The 21,913-nt window shown below is 39.3% G+C and overlaps 2 protein-coding genes across 3 annotated transcripts; one reads left to right on the top strand and one right to left on the bottom strand.

The window, feature by feature from the left end:
- Positions 1-1,047: 1,047 nt before the first annotated feature.
- On the bottom strand, positions 1,048-15,475 carry LOC306805204 (disintegrin and metalloproteinase domain-containing protein 9-like). The gene is made up of 22 exons (XM_079312697.1): positions 15,206-15,475; positions 13,451-13,548; positions 12,527-12,603; positions 11,808-11,886; positions 11,357-11,433; positions 10,461-10,677; positions 9,972-10,037; positions 9,820-9,891; positions 9,314-9,486; positions 8,788-8,872; positions 7,834-7,955; positions 6,826-6,997; positions 5,906-5,995; positions 5,494-5,689; positions 5,264-5,369; positions 4,921-5,095; positions 4,468-4,548; positions 3,690-3,795; positions 2,942-3,074; positions 2,516-2,579; positions 2,145-2,197; positions 1,048-1,839 (listed from the first exon to the last, which is right to left on the bottom strand). The coding sequence occupies exons 1-22, from the start codon at positions 15,273-15,275 to the stop codon at positions 1,761-1,763; spliced, it is 2,391 nt and encodes a 796-aa protein (XP_079168823.1). The 5' UTR covers positions 15,276-15,475; the 3' UTR covers positions 1,048-1,760.
- A 1,233-nt stretch (positions 15,476-16,708) lies between these two features.
- LOC306804992 (ATPase PAAT) lies at positions 16,709-21,702 on the top strand. 2 transcript variants are annotated; one of them, XM_079312257.1, is made up of 6 exons: positions 16,709-16,979; positions 17,080-17,271; positions 18,260-18,332; positions 18,890-19,096; positions 19,746-20,209; positions 21,155-21,702. In XM_079312257.1, exons 1-6 carry the CDS (start codon positions 16,825-16,827, stop codon positions 21,381-21,383), a joined length of 1,320 nt encoding a protein of 439 aa, XP_079168383.1. In that variant the 5' UTR covers positions 16,709-16,824; the 3' UTR covers positions 21,384-21,702. The 2 variants fall into 2 exon arrangements, with proteins under 2 accessions (XP_079168383.1, XP_079168384.1); XM_079312258.1 differs by having other exon boundaries at positions 16,828-16,957.
- Positions 21,703-21,913: the final 211 nt, after the last annotated feature.

Raw genomic sequence — 21,913 nt, 5'->3', positions numbered from 1 at the left:
TGGATTGGTTTATTTTATATAGACGGAGCAAGCAGCGCTGGAGTAAACGTGAGGGGTCACCGCCCACTCCACGCTTCCACCCAATTTGGTTTGCAGCTCCCTTTTTATAGGATGGATTTCCTTGTAGTAATCAAAAATTGTTATTGTTTTGTTGTAATAATTCTGCAAGGTAAGCAGTGGTAGTCAAAGAAACTTCCAAACTCCCGTGGGACAGCTCTTGGGACAATTTGCCATGTAACCATCTGGTCTTGGTAGATAAAAACAGAAGAAGTGGGAAGTTGATCTTTAGCAGATATTGTGTGATTGATTACACAAAGGCAGGAAACCTGATTCTGCAAAAAAACCTTTCAGACTTATGGAAAACCCTTTTTTTCTCTTTTACAAACTGGTATAAACAATATTCATAACAGGGGGATTTAAACAAAGTGGGTTTATTCATATCTTTCCCTTTATCATGTTCTTTTCTTATTTTAAGTATTCTGGCTTATACAAACTCCAAAACTTCTATGATTAACACAAATCATTTATCAATTATCAATCAGCTCAAGAATTCTCTTTAGTGAGCACCAGAGGTGCCTTTTATGGTGATCACAAAACAAAGACACAACCAAGTGTGCTGCTCCTGAGGATTTATTTTAAATTGTGATGTAATAAATAAAATAAAATCAATGTCATACCTGAGGTCTAAATGATAAGGATATTTAATAATAACGATTTGAGGTTCTGAATGATCAAGGAAGAGGACACAGACTTTTTGCCTCTTTTGGGTTCTTTTGTCCAGCTCTCAGTGATGTGGCCATGTGAGGGGTTGGAAATATTTTCTCATTGAGACAATCCTATAATTTATTCATTGTTTTTCCCAAATTTGCATGAACACAGCCAGGCTGTGCTCTGGCTCCCAAGGGCAGGTGGATCCATACCCACAGCTCTGTTCCTGGCAGTGAGTTGGGCTCTGCACTGCAGCTGTTCCTCCCTTCTGCTGGAGACTTTTCCATGGATCCATCTCCTACACGGAGATATTTATCTTCTTTTAAATCAGTGCTGGTTTCTAACTGTCCCATTTACAATGACAAAATTAATATGTTGCTTTTGTAGTGGAATCAACTTCTAGAAAAAAAGCCAAGCTGCAAAAACCAGTAAACACTGAACCACTGTGGAGCTGTGGAGGTATTTCCAATATCCCATATTTCCTGTAACAGCAGTGGTGGATGGGTTCTTTCAGTCTGGGGACATGACCTGCAGAGTTTCTGGTGTCCCCAAGTGAGGTGACTTTATAAACTACCTGAAATGAAAGCTGACACTGCTGGTGGGCTGAGAGGGACTGTCCCCAAACCTGGCTCTGCAGGCCCCCAGAGTTCATCCTGAGGAAAGGGCAGCCCAGGAGGTAAAGTGCAGATCTCCCATCTTTGAATTATTTCTGTGAATAACTCAATTCTCTGTGGCCTGGGAGGGAGGCAGCAGCCTGGACAAGTCCTGTTCCCTGACAGTCTCACAGGTTCAGTTCTGTGCAAGTTGAACTTCAGGTTCTGATTTATAAAACCAGGAGGTGAGGTAGAGGAGGCACAAACACAGCCAGCAGCAAGGAGCAAACAGGGGCATCACCACATCTGTGTTCAGTGCCTCTTGGCACCCAGTCCTTCCAGGAGGGATTCCAAAGGCATTTTGGCTGCCCAAGGAGAGCACTGGAGCATTGAAATCCTTTAATTTGTTTTTCAGACCAGTTACTTGTCAGAATTGGTTGAGGGTTCCCATGAAACATTTCAGACAACTGGTCTGGGTGGGACTGGGGGTCGCTGAGGTCCTGAGGAAGCTGCAGGATGCTGGGTTTGGACTGGCTGCCTGAAGTGTGGGAAACACATTGTGTTTAGTATTCCATGACTTGAGACACCTGGCATTTCTAAACTGGTTCTTTATAATTTTTAAACATTTCTAGCATTTACACCTAACTCTCTCTGCCCCTTCCTCTCTCTTGCAGCATTTACCTGTGTTTATGCCAACATTTTTCCTTTGAGCCTTTAATGTATTGCAGCTCATGATGCTGCATGAAAAATCCTCCTAAGCAGGACACAGGACATCAACAACTTCACTTACAGCAACACAAAAATAGGAAAGATGAAGTGAATAAAGTTTTAAATATTACAAACCTTGTACCAGGAAAATGCAATATGGTAAAAATATTGTGACTTGCTGCAGGAGGCTGGAAAAAACATGGCAGAAAATCAGGTTAGCAAAGAACACAAAGTGTAAATAATTATTCAGTCTTAACATCATTTTAGAACTTCTCATTTGCTGAGGCTTTCTTCGTATTCTCTTGCCACATTTTGTTTTGATAATTTTTACTCAGTTTTATCAGAACTAGACCCACATCCTGGCTAAGCAGCATCTCCACTGTTTGGCTTAAGAAATAAAACAGGTGGTTTCAATGTATCAAAGTCATGATAAACAGTGCCTAGAAAAGGCACAGTGCAGTTTGGGTTACCCAACATGAAATAATCCAAGTCTGCATCTATTTTACCTGATTATTTCCTGTTTCATGACTTGCTCTGTTGCCTTGCTTTGCTTCCTGCCCATTGTTATCCCTGAAACAGAAACCACATCATCAGGGATGCAGCATTTTCCAAGGACATAACCACAGCTCAGAGGTCTGGATTCTGCTTTGAGTCCATCCTGTTCTAGATTTGACTAGCAATTATCAACAAAAAATAGGAAAGTGCAATGAATTTGGGAAAAAATGCTTGAGAACAGACAACTGGAGTGTCTGGGCTGCACTTGCAAGGAGCAGGGGATGGGCTGTTAAACTCCCCACTACTGCTTTTACCAGGGCAGCCTGGTATTTTAGGAGGTGTGGAATTTTTTGTGTAGATGAATCATCCACCTGCCTTGCTGCAGTGACCTGGAGAACACTTTCATGTTGGAATAGCAGCTGTAAGAAGGGAAATACCTGTGCTGTCCTCTGCTTTTCCTGCAAAGTTTTCTCCTTATTGCATCATGTTTGAATACTGCTACTGCAATGAGGATGGCTACAGGCAGCACAAGGAAGAAGAAAATCAGCAACCCATCCCGAAGTGATGTGTCTAGGGAAAGAGAATTGAAATTTTAAATATTTTAAATATTTAAATATTATTTAATTTAAAATATTAAAGCATTTTTGTTTGTTTGTTTTTAAAAGTACAATCTTCCAATTGATGTAGAATAAAATTAATAACTTCACTGAAATTTATAACATGTTACAATCAGAAAAGTAGGATTTGGTCTTAGGGTATTACAAGTTCTTTCAGCCTTACCCACTCTATGTATATACAATGTTTTCCCATAAAATTTTTTCTATAATTCTAAAGCAGAACAAATTCATATTGTATTTGCTTACCACAACTGCTCTGCATGTTTGCTTTGCCTTCTTAAACTTTTAATAAAAACAGAGCAATTTTTCCCTTTCCCAAAATACAAATTTAGTAACATTTAATAAAACATGAATTGTTTCTGCCCTCAGAAGGATCACAGATTTTCCTTAGAAAACTACAGATTAAGAATTTTGCTTTTAGACAAAGAGATGGAAAACATCAATATCAAATACTAATGTTTGTTCTTCAAGTAGTCCATGATTTGTGTCTCATGCAATACAGTTGAAAAGAAGCTGTTATTAGCAGATTATTTTCAGTCCCTGGGGCAGAATTGTTTCAGTGTCCTACCTGTGTGAGCTGGGCCACTGTCAACACTGCCACCATAGCCAGACTGGTTACAGAATGGAGGGGCCCATCCTGGATTGCAGTGGCAATTCCCATTGTTGTTACACACCTACAGCCCAAACAAGAGGGAGTCATGAGTCAGGCAGGGACAGTTCCCTTTGCTGTCACACCCCTGCAGCACAAACACTGGGATTAGTCACACTGCACCTCCCTGAGAGTGGCCACTCAAACCTTTGCTATGGATTTGGAGTTCCACACATGGAGTTGCATGTGGGAACAAGAAATATTGCATAGTATTGCATAGGAATGCATGAAATATTAATTAGGAATAAGCTCTGCCCCTCCAAAACACCCCAAAGCACTGAGGGATTCTGATACCCCATGGTAATTCTCTCTAAGTTAACATTTGTGCTATTTGTCTGCAATAAATCACAGTCCAGAAACCTTAGTTTTACAACCTTTGAACTCCATTTTGATTTTTCACAGAAACATCTATAAATCAGGAATTACCAGATTCTCATCCTCAAAGGAATATTTTTTCCTTTTACAATTCACCAGCTCAGTAATATTAAAAAAATTCCCTTGGGAAATTCAGACAAAATGCCTTTCAGTGTTAGTGCTAAGGAGTTTGCAGTGTTCTGCCAACATGAATTACAGGTAAAATAAGTGGATTTAACTTTTAATACAGATCAGGAAAAAGCAGAGCCACCTGCTTGGTTGTTGCTTAAATCCAGGGAATTTACACAGTCTAGAAACAGGACACAAAGCATTATCTACTCACCCCATTATTATTACACTTCTGCTTTACATCACAGCTGTAGCCCAGATATCTTGCATCAAGACATTCAAAACCTAAACAGGCCTGCAACAAGTAATTAGTGTCTTGCAAACACAAAACTTTAAAAAATCCTATCCTTTTATAAATGTCCTATATAAGTGTATATGTTTACAAGTCTGCAGCTTTCACTTAGATGGTAAGAAAAATACAACAGTCAGTATTTCAGAATTTTAGAACTTTATTTGCCTCAGGTTTGCTTAACTCTGTGGATGCATTTTGATGGAGTAATTTGAATGATTGATAATGTAAAGTTTTTGAAGAGCTGATTAATTGTTTGTATTGTTGATCTCAAAAGATTTTTTTTTGTGTTATTGCACATGAACAGGAGAGCCAAGTAATGTTTTTGGAAATTCAGAACTTTCCACCTGGAATATATGCTGTTGTGATTCCACTTACCTTGTTCTCTCCACAGGCTGTCCCATCATGAACTTGAGCAGGATCAGGGATATCTGACCCTAAGTCAAAGTCAGAGGACCAGCATAAAACCCCAGATGCATTATTGACAACACTCCAGGCTGGGAGGTTTTGAAGACTGACAGATGTGCACTGGAGCTTCCCACACAGACTGTGCCTGTGTAGAAAAAAGGACACTCAGAGACAGGTGAACAGATAAAAATCAGTATCACTGCAAATCATTTTTAGCTTGCATTTAAAAAATATATTCTTTTAAATCTCTTACTTTAGGCTTTGTAACAAATATGTTTTTTTACATTGAAGATTTTATTTGGTGCTGACTTACTGGACAGGGCATTTCTTGTACACTCCACCTTTCATTCCACAGTTTCCAAACCTATCTCCTTTAATATTTGCTTTTTCAAAGCATATATCAGGTGCTTTTCGTGCCCCTGTATAAAAAAAAAAAAAAATACTGAATCTCAGTAAGGTGTCTGAAAAATACCAGAAAGAAAAATTGGAAATGTCCATCAGGAGCCTACAAATGGGTTTACCTTAATTAAATGCTAACCATACCTTTGCCATAGATGGATTCACACTGTGAATCAAAGCTCTGGCACACTCCATAGTAGCAATAAGCCTTGCTGTTGCTGCATGGGTGACCATTCATGATGTAAACATCATCTGGGCAGTAGGCAGTGCTTCCATTGCAGTACTCAGGGAGATCACAGGCATCTTGTCTTGCTCTGCACTCTGCTCCTGCCACTTTAAACTAGGAGCAGACAGGGAGAAGACTTTTACTATTGCAACACAGGAAGTTCTAGAGTGAAACAAAGACAACTGGGAACATTCAGTGATTTTAAGGAAGACAAATTCTCTTCTTCTGTGCTCTCTTATTGGTGAATGTCATTTGAAAAGATGTCAAGAGGACTAGGCTAGCTCTTTTCAAGTGAATAATAACAATTTAGTTCAATAAAGCACTGCCTACCTTGCAGTTTTTGCAGCACAGTCCTTGAGCACACTGTGAGCCAGGTGTGAGTTTGCAGGTGGCAGCATCACAGCAGGGGTTGGAGCATTCCTGAGAACATTGGAAGGGGATTCTGTTTTATTTATATAGCCAGGAAAGTACTCATCAGTCCACATGGATGGACAGGCCAAACTATCTGTGTCAGATTCTCACATTCTCCTGCTTTAAAAAGAACCAGCAGGCACAGTTGCTGTGTTTGATTTGTACAAGTCAGCAGAAAAACTCTTGTTTTGTTGCGGCACAGGGATGCCAATGGAACCAGGGCTTGCTGGCAGCCTTTTGATTTATTGCTGCCTTTTTTGAGACACTTTTACCTTCTGGAGAATGAGCCAATATATCCCATTCTTGGAGGGACATTTTGACAATGCAAATGGGACTTTTAGAAGTCATTTTGTGTGGCAAAGTTTAAGGGTTACAGTTAATAAACCTGTTCATGTTTTATAGATAAAGTGTCTGTCATGGAACAGAAATATCCATGATGCTAAAACTAGCACAAAACCCAGTGGTGCTTCCACACTGCTCTGAATTTCACTTCTTTCTCAGCAGTGCCTCAATATTCTGTGAAACCAAAGTCCTTAACTGAGTCCACATCAAAATCAAAGCATGATTTTAAGCTTTTACTAAAATTTATTTTGATATTGCTTGCAAAAATGCAAAATTACAAGGAAAACTTTTCAGATAATAATGCAATGAGGCCAGTAATACAGAATAGAATAGAATAGAATAGAATAGAATAGAATAGAATAGAATAGAATAGAATAGAATAGAATAGAATAGAATAGAATAGAATAGAATAGAATAGAATAGAATAGAATAGAATAGAATAGAATAGAATAGAATAGAACAGGACAACAAGTATCCAGCTCAACTTCATGCATTACCTGTGGTTTGCCACAGTCACACTCTTCATTGTTATCCACCACATTATTACCACAGACAGGTTCTTTGTACACATTACTTGTTTTGGGAGGATTTCTAAGGCAGTTTCCTCCTCCATTAAGAATAAAGGCCTCAAAATCATCAGCACTACAGGTGCTGAAATTCCTGGATCCACTGGAAAGGATAATATTTTATTATTATAAATATTTTGCTTACAGGAGAACATACAACTCAAGCTCTTAAAATATTGTTGTTCCATAATAAATATTGTATTTTATAATGCTAGGAGATCATGAAACAGTTTTTATTTTGCTTTGCACTGAAGTGCAGTACTAAAAATTTAAAATACTATTATAATATAAATGTTTTTAGAGTCCAGAGACCATCAGGTTATTCTGGTGTCCTGCATGCCACAGGCCTTAGAAATTCTATACTGAGTCTAAAAATATTTGATTAAAAAATATTTGCAGGAAAATATTCATCTTAACTTGGAGTCCCTAAAAACTTAGGAATGCACCTTCTAGAGTAATTTTGTCCAATGTTCAGTTATCCTGATTTATTAAAATAAGTGGGGATAAATAAAATATTATGATCTTTTTCACTTAAGGGGAAGCCAAAGAACAAATGAACTGAAGGAAACACAAGCCATGAAGATTTTTTTAAAATTAACTGTTAAATAATTTGTGCATATTTCCACAAACCCAGTGAGTACATGTAAAGCATTCTCAACAGGGTGAAAAAACCCCAGCAACACACTATTATTAAAAAAAAAAATAAGTCCAAATATGTTTTTACAAATAAAGAATTATTGGGTCAGAAAACAGATAAAATTTCATATAAATTAAAATTATGTCAAATCCTAAACCAGTGAATCCACCTCTGTGATCAAATTTTTCAAACAACTCCCCATCCACTAAAGTTCTTCCAGATTTATAGGAATTTCACAGTTTGTAAGGCATTATCACTACAAATGAAATAAATTATTAAAATAAAATAACTGGAAACCTTACTTATCTGTGCTGTGCATGATATAGGATGCAGGACACCTCTTATCATCATGTTTCATTCCCAGATTGTGCCCCAGTTCATGTGCAACTACTGTGGCATGACGTAACATTTTGTTATGGTTCAGCTAATGAAGAGAACCAAGTGAAAAGAAGTGAAACTAAGGAAAATATTGTCTGTACCCAGTGATTTACTCTCACCAAAAGCTTTCAGGGACTGGGAAGGCAGAATACCAAATTGTATTGTAAGGTGAAAGCAGCAAGGACTGACAATTTGTCACTTTATTTTCAGGTAGGCAATAAGTTGGCAGCTGGTCTGGATCACCATTGCAGGTCTTATTCTGTGTGATTCTTTATTCTATTCTATTCTATTCTATTCTATTCTATTCTATTCTATTCTATTCTATTCTATTCTATTCTATTCTATTCTATTCTATTCTATTCTATTCCATTCTATTCTATTCTATTCTATTCTACTCTATTCTATTGTATATTATTCCATTCCATTCCATTCCATTCCATTCCATTCCATTCCATTCCATTCCATTCCATTCCATTCCATTCCATTCCATTCCATTCCATTCCATTCCATTCCATTCCATTCCATTCCATTCCTGTCTGTTAGACACAGATTTCAAATGAGTAAAAAAACCCCACAATTATTTTGTAGCTGCATTCCCATCCCAAAACCTCTGCAGTTATGAATTTTAATGGTGTAAGGATGACATTATGCAATATTGAGTTTGAGGAATCACAAATGATGGCCAAAAGAATTTGTTGAAGATTAAATGAGCCAAGTGGGCTGGAATTTGACAAAGAAATTGTAAAAATATGTAAAAGTAAAATATGCACAAGTCTTTACATAAGAAACCCCATGAAAGAAATCAGCCAAGACCAGGGTGATTTGACCAAGTAGGTCAAGGACCAGCTTCTTCCATACCCAAATGATGATGTACTTACAGTGCTGATTGACCCTCCCTGGACATGTGAGCACACAGTACCCACAAAAGCCATTCCAATGGATCCACTGAAAGAGCTTCTGCCTCTGCAACAAAAGCAGTTTGGAGGTGGTGTTAAAGATGTTTTGAAAGTTCATGATTTCTGCTAAAAGACACTGATGAGCTGGAAAGAAATATTGCAAGGCAAAATTTGGTCTTCCTGAAGTTAAGAAGGAATTTATCACCACAGCAGGGTTTTATTCTAATTAATAATGAATATGTGTATGAGAGCTTGATAATAATCCCCTAAGTCTGCTGTGTCAGTGCACTCAATTACAGATGGCTAAGGTGGAAAGGGACCTCTGCAGGTCACCCTGTCCCTGGAGTTGATTAACTCTTAAGAATCCATTATCATTTCTTGTCATTTTTCCAGGGTAAACCATTTTGGAGAATTTTTCTCCAGGTATATTTGAATTAATACACAAGCCCCAAATCATATACATTAACACTGGCAGCATGGCTGCTTTTCCCACTGAATGCAAACTTACATGATGAGGTGACCAACATCATTTCTTGAGCGCTTCAGAAGATCTTTCTGTCTCCAAGAAACAAATCTGCTCAGCACATCTCCAGCTGAACCATTCATCACAGGTATGTGGTTGGCATCTGTCCAAACCTCTAATCCAACCAAAACAATCTGAATGTTTAATGCTGTATACATCTGGAGGAAAAAAAAAAAAAAATTAATGTTCCTCAGCTGTTCTGATGGAATTCTTTCATTACTACTGAGTAAACCATAAGCTGAACATAGTGATCAAGACATAACTTCAGTTTCTTTTGAAACTCAATATATGATATTTGTAATTATTAAGGGAAATATAAAATATTTGTAAATTGTAAACTAAATAAAAATATTTAGAATATAAAACAAAGTATAACTGAAAACAATCTGCTTTATGAAAGTACCTAAACATATCTTTTGGAAAGAAAGCTGCTCTTCTGAACACTATGATAAAATAGAAACTACTGAATCCAGGCAACTTAGCTGACCTACCCCATCAACATAATTAATCAGCTCCACTATTTCCTTTTGCACTGCAGCAGGGTCAGAATTCTTCAGCAAAAACTGTAAAATACCATAACAATGTCAGAGGAGAAAAATTAGCAAAACAATAACATTTATTTAGTGTTGGATGATATAATTACCCTGTTGTGATCCACAACCACAAATAATTCTACATAGCTCCTCTGGGGCAGCACAGCTCGCTTCTCCTGCAAATGAGAAAGCACAGCAAGTTAACAGAATGAGTTTGCAATGTTGCATTTTGTAATGTGGCCTCAATTTGTGTGAGATTACCATTAAACATCTCTGTGTCAGTAATTCACACCAGGTCAGACACTGGGATGCAGGAGCTGAATGGCAGCTGGTGCATTTCAGTCCTACCCACAGCTGTCCTGGCCAGACCCTGCTCTTCCACTACAGAGCTGCCTCAAGCTATGTGAGATCCCCATTGTGCTGATCTTCTGATTTCCAGGATTTCCTCAACAGGGTCCCACCAGCTTGGATCCATGAAAATGAAAGCCACAAGGAAATGTCCTGCCAGATCAATCCCACCTGCAGTGATGCTGTGCCAGAGCAAGAGCCCTGGAGATGCCTTGGACTGCAGCTCAAGGGAGAAACAGAAATATATTTACCCTGAGGAGCCTGTCCCTGCTGGAGGTACTGTTTGATGAAAATGTGTGTTTCACAGACTGCTTCACAAACACCTCATGCTCCAGGCTGCCATTCAGCACCCCACAGTGGAAGGGGATACCCTGCACATCTTCCAGTTCATAAAGCACATGTTCAAATGTGCTGGATGTGGTGAGGGGCTCCATTCCGTACCACTTGCCTCCAATGTAGAGAATTCCCCTAAAAATCATAACAGAATGAAACATTATTTCATCATTTTTCCCTCATGGGTATGACTAGATGAATGAGTAACAGCTGGATATTTAGACACTATGTTGAAATAAATTATTTTAAATTATATTAATATGAGGGTGAAACAGAACTTATTTAAAATATTCAACAAATGTGGGCTTCTTTTCAATTAGAAAAGCAACAAAAAAAAGACAATGAAGCCAAATTGTTCATAAGTGAATCTGGATTTGGGTACAGAGCTGATGCAAAGGTTCCCTTTCAGCCTTTATTCATTTACACGTCTGCCAGGATGTCCTGATTTATTGTAAGTGACATCTCTCTGTGAAACTTCATCTGTAAAATACATGGGTGAATTTTATCCCATTTGTGATTTTATTCTATTTGAAACACAAAAAATTAGCTCAGATTTGGACAAAATTTTTTCATGGAAACGCTTTTTCTTTTGAAATGTGCCCATTCATAAGACAAAGTTTGTAGTAGAAGTTTCAGTTCATGCCCAGGTTCTGCCTATATTTATTATGGTTTCTCTCATGTTATCTTTTCTTTTTCTGTGAAGGAATTTTGGAAAAGGGCAAAAGAGTGGGAGTTGAGGGAAACTACAAAACCTGTAATAAGTTTCAGCTTCATCAAAAGGTGAAATATTCCAAAAAATAAGAAGAGGAAATACCTAAGGCCATCACATGTGCTCAGAGCAAGTGTGGAGTCAGCAATTCCTTCAACAGTGCCATGATAATAACAGTGTGTCTGAAATGAACAAATCCACATAATTAGTGACACAACAAGGAGGTTGCCTTCAACTACAAACTTATTTTCTAGCAAACCACATTATTTGCATGACATCAGGGCTGGCTGTTAGAAATTTACAGAGCTCCCTACTTGGAAAGTAATCCTGGCCTTCTTGGAGGAGAATATTCCTTGACATGAGCACCTAAAGTAGATCCCATGGTTCTAGAACACAGCCAGCTTTTTAGTTTAACCCATCACCATTTTTATAAAAATATTTTAAGCTACATTGCTCATCCTGTTCTTAGAGTCCTCTCAAAGGCTGCTCTGAGAAGATTTTTCATGCACAAAACACACAATTAAGTCTCACTGGGAAGTTTTATTATGTACAATACCTCATTTTTGGATGGTGTTGCCTGCAGTTTCCCATTTTCCCCATATGTGTACAGCTTAAAGTCATCACTAAGAAGTTTTCTGGAAACAAAAATAAACTACTGCTCTTTTAATGGTCTAGAAACAGGAAACAAGTCAAGAGGCCTGCTAAGTGCTACATTCTGTTAGCAGCACACTAAATTGTTATTAAAATCCAAACACATGAAACAAAATGTGCTGGAGTTTTTGGAAAATAAGTTATTTTGAAACTTATTATTCTTTATTTTAACTAAAATATCCATACAAAGGAATCTAAGCAGAGTCAGTTGCATAAAGACCTGGCCTATTACAGGCTCAGGAATGAGGAACAACAGAAACAGAAAAATTTCTTCAAATACAACACAGTTAAAACCCCTCTGCCTGCTGATAAAAAACTGATATTGAACAGAATTCTAATTTTCCCTAAGGATTTTCTGAAATGTTCTGATACTATTAGCACTGCTAATAAAAAAAAATAATCAAAATAATTTTTTTCACAGCTAGGAAAAGTACCTTCTATTTGCAAGATACTACCATAAATAACAGAGACACTATATTTAACACAATTTAATAGAGTTGTTTTGTAGTTGCTACAATCTGCCATTGAAAAGGATTTTCCTAAATTTTTTCAGTATAAAAATTCTTGTCTGTATGCAACCAACTCTGAAACAAGACAATTCCTTAGGACACTCTTATCACATACTTATTTTTCTTCAGCTTTAGGAGGTATGTTCCATTTCTGGTTTTAACTGAGTAAGAAAGATTGTCATCTGAATGCTCCTGGAAACAGAACAAAAGTTATCACTTAATTAGGTGATTTTTCTATTCAGTTTTGTTAATTCCATGTTTTGCTTGACAAGAAAGGCCCAGCTACTGTGTATTGGATTTCTCACTCTCAGGCTTTAGTATTTCAAACTCTCAGCAGCAAACTGAACTGTAAAGTTTAAATTCTATGGATCTATATGTTCATTTAGACAGGAGGGCAGAGTCCATGAATGCACTCTTTGCTAAGTACCACATCATGCTTTGTGACACTCCTTATGTAAATCAGATAAAAGACTCCCAGTCTTAATCCCTAATTGGTTTGCTCAAAGATGACTAATGCTGTTTCATTAACAGTTACTTCAGTAAATGAACTCAGTATCTGGCACAAAGGTAAATTACCTCAGAACTGAAGAACTAAGGCTCAGGTTTCTCTTTAAACTCATCTTTTAACCTGTGCCACTCTGTGGGACCATTTTTATCCTTTGGGTGCTGCATGGCTGAAATCCTCTGGTTATTATCCAAAGACCAGAACGAGGACAGCATGGATGTTAGCTCGAGTTCAATATCTAATCTGACTCAGAAGAAATGAAAATATTCTTCATGTCCTTTCTCACTTCTGTCTTACAAGGTCATTAACAGGATTAGAAGTTTGGAAGGCACTCAGAGTACAATCACAGGCTTTGGTGGGAACATTTTTACTTAAAACTAGTTGAAAACACTAAGAATCAGAAGAGAGAATGTGGGGCACATTTCATTACAAAAATCTACATATACCATCCATTGTGTGTGTGAGGAATGTAGGACTGTGTTGAAAAACAGCAACAATCAGGAAAAAAAAGGAAAATCAGATAGAACAACAAACCTCATGAGAAAGTGAGGGATGTTTCTCTCTGCCTGTCAGACTTCGAGGAATGATTATTTCTAATGTAGAAAGTCTGGATGTGTGTTCAGAGGATACACCTGAAAATAAAGTTTGAAACTGGTAAAAAATCAGAAAGGATAAGGCATTATGTTGGCACCTGCACAGTAGACAAAAACCTACTCTGATCCAGCCAGAAATGGAGGAGTGAATAGTTCAGGAATGATCAAACTAACTTTAAAAAAAGTTACTTCAGATTAAAGCTGGGGTCTTCTGGAGCACACAACGAAAAACTATCAAAGCATTTAAACAAAATCTTAATTCTCACATATTCTGGATTATTAAATTTGTGACTTTGTCATTTTTCCTTCCATGACCATCACTTTTAACCTGATGTGCCACAGAAAATTGCAGCTGGCCTTCTCCTTCCTCCATTGTCCTGAATTAAGGAATACTTTTAGTTTTCTCAGGATACAATTTGTTCCATCTCCTGTGTGGGAGAAAAGGTGGCTCACCACGCTGCCTCCTGCCATTGCCTAATCTTGCATTTTGTTTGTTCTAGCAACAGCCAGATCTTTGCAAAAGGTTTGTAGCTTTTACATGATATCAGAATTATCTCCACAACAACATGCTAATGCAGGAAGCTAAAGATAAGAAGCCTGCCAAGTATCTGGTTTCAGGTAAATGGTTTTATAAAGGCAAAAACAATCTCCATTTCCTTCTTTTAAAATTGTGTGAAGTTGAATTAATCTTTCTTTTTCTTGTCTGCTCATCAATTGGTTTGATCAACAGAGACAAAATCATTGCTTTTAAACAGAATCAACAGCAACATGAGTTTTAACAATGGAAGTGGTTTCTTCCTTATTTAATTGTTCTTTTATGAGGAAACAAAATTCCTTTTATAAGGAAACAAAGAGATTTCTTCACATTTATAGTACTACAAAGTTACCCTCGGCCTCCCACATTCCTGTGAAAGGAATTCATAATTGCAAGAAAGTTACACAACCAGCCAAGCATTCAAAGTGAGGAGGGTTCTCCACTGTAATGATGATCTCTACCTGTTAGATAGCATCAGGATTTTTAAAAGCTAGGTGCAGGTAGCATATGTTTAACACTACAGGCTGCAATTGCAATCAAAATGTGGAAGCTGATATTAGCAAACCAGTCTGAAAAGAATGTCAGACCTTGATATTGTGATTTGGCTCTTAATCTTCAATAACTTTATTATCTAAATCACAAAATCCATTCTGTTTCATGAGCCAAGTGTATGTTGAACTAACCATAGAGATGCTCTTTTAACAATTCAAATTTTGACACCTGAAAGCAGGAAACCATTTTTAATGCATAAAAATATCACTTTCTTGGAAACATTTCAGGTGTTACACTTAAATCTAAAACATGAAACCAAATCATAAATGGGGATAAGGAAGAATTACAATGAAACTGTAGGAATTTCCCTCACATTAGCAAAGAAGAAATGTTTTTCTATGGTCTCTAATATTGATAAGAGTGACAGCAACTGCAGTTGTCACAATCAGTGTCCTGCACAGAAAATGATGTATTTACATATTTACAACATCCAGGAGGTAAAAAACCCCACAAAGAGCTCAATTATAAAAAGTTTAAACCTGTAATCTTTTCCAAGATTCTCTCAATGAGCAGGGCTGCATAGGGAGAGCTGTGGCTCATAGGTGTGCATCATTACAATCCAAGCAGATTTGGAGAAACTTCCTGAATATGTGAAAAAAGAAAGCTTACCTTTCATCCAAAAAGGGTTTCCAGTAGAAATTAGTCCAAAAGTGAACAAAAATAGGCTGTGCATTACCATGACTTCCTGGAGAAACTACTCCAGCATCTGAGCTGGCTCTGGCTGCTCTGCAGGGAACCAGAAGAACGAGAAACGTCTGCTCCAAAAGCAAACAGCAGAAAAAGCTCTCTGATACTGCATCTCTGCTGAGGAAATGGGAAGTAAAATTTAATCCACTAGGCTTGTGAGAAAACTGGTCAGACAGCCTAATGTAAAAAAACCCCAGCACATTCTTAAATGCTGATTGGAGAAAGAGCATGTCCCATGTCGGGATCAAACTGGTTTATTCTAAAGGACTTTCATCCCACGGTGAGATCATATGGGATTAGAAATGCAAAATATTGCTACTGACAAATACAGTGTTCAGGATGTTTACCCTAGCTACTGCCAGCTCAATTTAAAAAATAGCATTTTTAGAATCTACTTACTTTGAAATTTCAGCTTCTTGCCTTCCATTTTTTCATCTTTACTTTAAAATATAATGCATATGAACACATGAAAATCCCCCAAAAAGAGGCTCTACCCCGTCCCTTCTATGGTAAACACAATTCTCCTCACCAAAAGTCCGTGATTTTGTGCAGATCATTGCTCTTCCAGGATCAGAGTAATCTTCCACACTACCACATTGTCACCAAAAGCAGAAAATAAAAACTTCTAAAACTGGATGAGTTTGCAATGCATTTCAGAAGTACCAAGCGCATTTAGAAACACGCAAATGAGACTGAGACAACACACTCAAAAATTTACATTAATTAATTTTAATCAATTCTTTGATTAAAGCAGAGAAAATCCAGTTTTCCATTGCTGGTAAATCGTGTAAAACAATGCCTTAAGTGACAAAAAGCAGAATGCTGGCTGTATTTGCAGTATTAGTCTGTCAAAGCCCGTTCAGGTCCATTTGCACAGACTGAGAACACGCGGAACATTCCTGCACTGGGTGAAAGCAGAACTCGACACCCTCATTCCCCGGCCTGTGTCTCAGCATTCCCCAACCCCAGAAGGTGAGATCCTACTGAAAATTAAATGAAGCCCATCTTTTATTTATGGCTTCTTTTATTCATAGCCTCTCTGCTAGGCGGTGCGCTGTCAGGACACAACTCGGGAGAATCCCGCCGCTCCAAATTTTGACGTGTTAGCAAGTTTTACAGAATCCAAGGATCATTTCAGTTGGAAGAGACCGTTGAGTCCAACAGGGGATCACACTGTGGGGGAAGAACTTTTTACTAATATCCACCCTGGACCTCTCCAGGCACAACCTCAGGGTCAGTCTCTTCTCTCAAACAACCCGTGCCAGGACAGGAGGACATCACTTTAAGCTGCACCACAGGAGGCTTAGGGTGGACATTACGAGGAATTTCTTCTCTGGGCTTCCCCTCCGCCACCCCGGGCCTGAGGGCGCCGCTCCCGCCCCGGGCGCCCCCTCAGGCGGTTCCCGCGCTGCCCAGCGCGCAGGCGCGGAGCCCCCGCGCGGCGCAGGCGCGGCCGGGCGGCGCTGGCGGCTGCGGCTCGCTCGGTGCCGCTGCCCCGGGCCGGTGTCCCTGCCCCGGGCCGGTGTCCCCGCGGCTCCGCCATGTCCAGCGGCTGCGCGGCGGCGGAGGAGGAGGCGGAGGAGGGAGGCCGGGAGCCGCGCTGTGTGTCGGCGCGGTGCTCCTGGCCCTGCGCGCCGCCGGGCGGCCTGGCCCGGGCGCTGTGCCTGCGGCGGGGTGCGGGGGACGGCGAGCCTGGGTGAGGGCGGCGGGCGGCGAGAGGGAGCGGCGGGCCGGGCCGGGCCGGGCCGGGCGGGAGCGGGGCTGGCGGGACAACGCGTGTCGCTTCCCCCCCGCAGCAGCGAGGCCGTGCTGGCGGAGCGGCGGGCGGGCGGAGAGGAGCCCTGCGAGCTGCGGCTGCAGTGCCGGCCCGGCGCCGAGATGGTGTCGGTGGGGATCGTGAGCCAGGCCCGGAACATGGAGGTGTACGTGGGTGAGGAGTACTGCGGCACCGGCCGGGGACAGAGCCGCGGCACCCGCCCGGCCCCGGGGTGAGTGCCGGGCACGGCTGAGCCTCCTGCTCTTGTGTGTCTCCGAGTTCTGCTGCTCTCGGAGACCTGGTGTCTTCAGCAAGGCTGAGGGGATTGAGGTTATTAAACCTGGAGAAGGCGCCTGAGGAGACCCTAGAGCCATTTTCACCGCCTGACAGGGCTGCGAGAGAGCTGGAGAGGGAATTTGGACAAGGGCTTGGAGAGATAGGACAGGGAGGAATGGCTTCACACTGACAGAGGGCAAGGTTAGATGGAATGTTAGGAAGAAAATCCTCTCTGTGAGGGTGGCAGGCCCTGGCAGAGGTGCCCAGAGCAGCTGTGGATCCCCTGGATCCCTGGCAGTGCCCAGGGCCAGGCTGGACACGGGGCTGGAGCACCTGGGACAGGGGAAGGTGGCCCTGCCATGGCAGGGGTGGCACTGGGTGACTTTCAAGGTTCCTCCCAACCCATTCTTGGGTTCTATAAAAGACTTCTCATCTCTTTGATAAGTAGTCATCTCACACTATAAAGGACAAGAGAGAAGATGTAAAAAAGAAGGTTTTGTTTTCCCCTTCAATACTTCTGTACTTTGCCAGGGGAAACAAAGCAATGTTTCTGGTTTGTTTTTAAGTCATTACATGGCACATCTGCTGCTTAATTAGCTAAATAGAAACCAGTCGACTCAGAGCCTCAGGGAGGATGTGTGAATAATGTACTGAACCTCAGAAGCTTCTCTAGTGCACAGTGCATGCACACATACAAGTAGTTTTTTTACATAAATATTTGATAAGATTAATTACAAGTTGCTTATAAGCGTTAAAGCTGCTATTAGAAAGTAAAAAATTGCTAAAAACTAGAAACTAAAGCTGCTGTTGGAAACCATAAATTTGCATTAGAAATGTGTTGCAGTCTGTCTTGTTTCTTATCTAGATATTTACCAATATAGTGTATTTCTACCAAAAAATACCTTGTATAATGATTTCACAGCTTGTTTATTTCATTTGTCTAGTGAAACTGAAGAGGTTACTTTATACCACAAGTACCTTAAGTTTGAATGCCCTGCAGCCTCCTGTAGAATTAAGGTAAGGAGGTGAACAGCATTGTTTTATTTTTCTTTTAGCTTATTAATCACTTAATCAACTGAATTGCATTGCTCTTAGTAAAATTATTGGTTTTATAAATTTAATTTCTTCACCTAATCACTTAAAAATCTGTTGGCTGGTACTTTGTCTTGATGGCAGAGTGCAGCTTTTAAATTGGCACCTCAATTTTCTTTTAATGAAGACTTTATATGATATAGATAATTTAGTCTTAGATAAAAAAAAACATAAATCAGATAAACTGCAAATCTGTGGTTAAACTGTCAGCTCTAGGGTTAAATAAGCTTGTGAAAATCGTGTAGCCACTACTCTTAAATGCTTAGAAAAATCTTTATGTATCTTTGGGGCACTCAGGCACCTCTGTTCCAGTCAGAATTTTATGGAGAATAATAGTAAGGAGAAATTGGCTTAATTTTCCTGGAAAAGAGTTCAGCATAGTTTTCCCCAATGCTCTAAACAATGCATTGTCCCCTATGTACAAAGAAACATGAAATGTTTTTTTTCCCTAACCAAACTATTTTCTTTCCTTCTTGCAATAGCTGCTCTCCTTTGGTGAGAAACACAGAGTACTCATCAGTAAAATAATTCTAGAAGTGAAAGCAGTGTCTGCAAAACTAGCAACTGATTTTCCTTCACTAGGCTCAAGCATAGATCTAGACAGAGTGCAAACTATAATGGAATCCATGGGGTCTAAGTTGTCTCCAGGTGCTCAGCAGCTCATGGACATGGTCCGGTGTCAGCAGAATGTAAGTCACTTTTCCACCAGCACAAACTGACATTTTACCACTTAAGAATGTTCTAAAAAGACTTTGAGTTTTTTAATCCACACTTTCTGTCATTTTCATCGTAATTTATCTGTTGCCACTCACATGAGTGCAATGAGTAAAGGTTGTGTACTCCAGGATTATTATTTTTGTGTGCATGGTTATGATTTTAAGCTTCACTGCCACCCTGCTCTCCTTCTGCCTGTTTCCATTGTAACTGGTCAAGGATGGTGGGAGTTTTCCCTGGAATGTTTGGGGTGTAGATAGCTGGGCTAGTTGGTCCCTAATGGTCATTCTAACCATGTCCCCTTCAACTGAATTTCACTGCTCTCATGGAATATTTACTTTAGATCCTAATCCTGCAAAGTAGGCTGTATCAGCAGAATGCTAAACCCATCTGATGTTAATAACTCACTTTTGGGGCCACAGCATGGTGAAAATGTAGTCAGTAAAACTCTTTTCTTACTTAGACACTGACAAGATAATTAACACTTGGTATTTACAAAGACTGTAGTTCAAAACTACTTTTAAAATCTTTACCAGTAGAATACTGGGTTATAAAGTCTCTATTGTTGTTGCTGTATAATTTCCAGTATATTTGAATACTCATATGGGCTTTTCTCCCCATCAGAACAGTTTCCCTCTTGGAGACAAACTCAGTTGGATCTTGGGGAAACATTCTGACTTTGGAAGTGCAATGGATGGATTGCACAGTGCAGCTCTTCAGTCATCACTGAGTCCATCAGCCAGGGAGCCTTTGCCTGTTAAAAATCATTTAACAAGTGAAGCAGTGCAGAAAGATGTAAAAATAACTCGTGATCTGAACTCTGAGGTACCTGAAAGAGGGAATGCTTTGGATTCTGAAAGACTTCCTACCCAGCAAAATGCAGTTGACCTCAGGAATGATTTGAAAGTCATGGGATCTTTGCAAGTGCAGCAACAAGGAGGTGACACTCCAAATGTGGCCAACCCACAGGTGCTTCTTCCTTTTCTTCAAAACTTGTGCACTCAGGTGAGTCACCTTCGGCTCAAGGATGGAGAGAGGCACCTTGGGAAGAGTGCAGTGGCTAAAGAGGAAGGTGTTCAGAGTGCTGGGTGAGTTAAGTTTGATGCATCTCTCCAAATAGTATTGACTGTTTCTTGACAAGTTTAAATAAAAAGCATAATGTAAGAATTTTCTTCTCATTAGCAGCAATAGTGAGTCTTAGAATGTGTGGTTTTGAAGGCTGTGTGGTGATGAGCTTTACAGTTTTTCAGATGAGCTGCTTGAATTTAGGAATTTTTCAGAAGAGCTCACATCATTTGTTGTTACTAAACTGTTTTATCTTCTACTTACATTTAATCTGATTTAAAAAGGATATTTCTTCATACACACATAGCTTGTCTTTCTCATCTACTATATTTTAATTTTAAATACTTTTACCCCTAAATTCTTACATCTTTTTTTGTTCACACAATATGCCACAATCTTCCTGCTTGGTGTGTATCATCTCACTGATTTTCTTGTTCCTCCTCACTTGTTGCCATTTACATTGCAGCTGTCACAGTTACCCAGTTTGATACCTCAGGAACAATAGTGGAACTCATGAGATGTGGGAATGTCTTGTAGGAATCAGGATTTAATATCTCAGCTCCCATATTTTTTAAGAATGCAAATGCCAACCCAGAGAGTTGCATAGCTTGGATAACTCTAGAAGTACTTCTGCTGACAAGGACAGTCTGCCATGCTGACAGAACACAAACTCTGTGTTTATTATTGACAAGTGTGGATTTTGTTTTATGTAATTAAGCTCTCTAATGCATAATTGAGCCTTTGGAAAAACAAGGTTGAAAGAAGATGATTACATACAATAGCATGTTTGTAAAAAAAAAAATTTGGGATTTAAAGTGTGGCAGGCAGGGTATTTTACTTGTGCTAAAAACCTAATGGCTTCCAAAGTTCATTGCCTAATAAATGAAATTTTACATTTAAAAGATGTTCAGGTGCCCAGATCATTAAGAAATAGATTATACTTACTCTTATATTTGCTCTTTTTACAGAGTGGAACAGCAGCCTATTTGTTCCTACTTGGAAAAGATAATTTCAAAAAACCTGGATCTGATGGAGAAGAAGCTGATGGACTATATTGACTGCCAAATCCAGGCTCTTCAGACACACATAGACAATAAAATGTTTCTCTTGATGGACTTGGTTCAAAACTCAAAACCAAACAAAATTTCCCAAGCACACTATGATTCTAATGAGGGGTTTTCTAATGGAGAGAGATAAGAGATTCAGAGGTAGGGTTTCAATGTGAATGCTTTGAGTAATTACACTTTACAAAGATTAGTATTTATGCAGTTAAAACTATAAAGAACTTCAGTGTTAACTTGCATTTTGTTACTGTAATTCTATCCATTGTTGTACACACTTGTTAGTTTTATGAAAGATCTTAAGAATATGTGTTTTTTTCCTGAATATAAGAGTTTTGTATGCCCTTTGTGGCTTATTTATTTAAAGAATGATGCTAGAAACTGTATGAACAGTTCCCCAGTTCCAGTTTGAACAATGGAGTACTCTCAATAAACTGAGTTACTGCTTATCTTTTTACCTGCATGTAATCAGTTCACTTTTTTTGGTTGTATTCATTTTTGATGTGAAACATGTTACCAGTAGAACAGAATATAGTTTGTTTGTGCTTATACTTTTTTGGCAGTCCTGTTGAAGACATTGTTCTGTCTCTAAAAGGAAGATTGGGTTTCATTGCCTAATTTGGGCACTTTATGGAGCTGTCTTTGGAGAGCTGGGGAAATGTGAGC

This window comes from Erithacus rubecula, assembly GCF_903797595.1.
Source record: "Erithacus rubecula genome assembly, chromosome: 9".
NCBI lineage: Eukaryota > Metazoa > Chordata > Aves > Passeriformes > Muscicapidae > Erithacus > Erithacus rubecula.
Note: the sequence above shows the minus strand (reverse complement) of the source record. Positions and strands in the feature narration are given on the sequence as shown.

Excerpts from the sequence above, each read along its gene's own strand:
- LOC306804992 (XM_079312257.1), top strand. The coding sequence starts at position 16,825 with ATGTCCAGCGGCTGCGCGGCGGCGGAGGAGGAGGCGGAGGAGGGAGGC. Across the intron at positions 17,272-18,259 it reads GGCACCCGCCCGGCCCCGGG|TGAAACTGAAGAGGTTACTT; the intron begins GTGAGTGCCGGG and ends TCATTTGTCTAG. Across the intron at positions 19,097-19,745 it reads TGGTCCGGTGTCAGCAGAAT|AACAGTTTCCCTCTTGGAGA; the intron begins GTAAGTCACTTT and ends TCTCCCCATCAG.
- LOC306805204 (XM_079312697.1), bottom strand. The coding sequence starts at position 15,275 with ATGGTAATGCACAGCCTATTTTTGTTCACTTTTGGACTAATTTCTACT. Across the intron at positions 3,075-3,689 it reads CAGTGGCCCAGCTCACACAG|ACACATCACTTCGGGATGGG; the intron begins GTAGGACACTGA and ends CTCTTTCCCTAG. Across the intron at positions 2,198-2,515 it reads ATGAAACAGGAAATAATCAG|CCTCCTGCAGCAAGTCACAA; the intron begins GTAAAATAGATG and ends TGTTTTTTCCAG.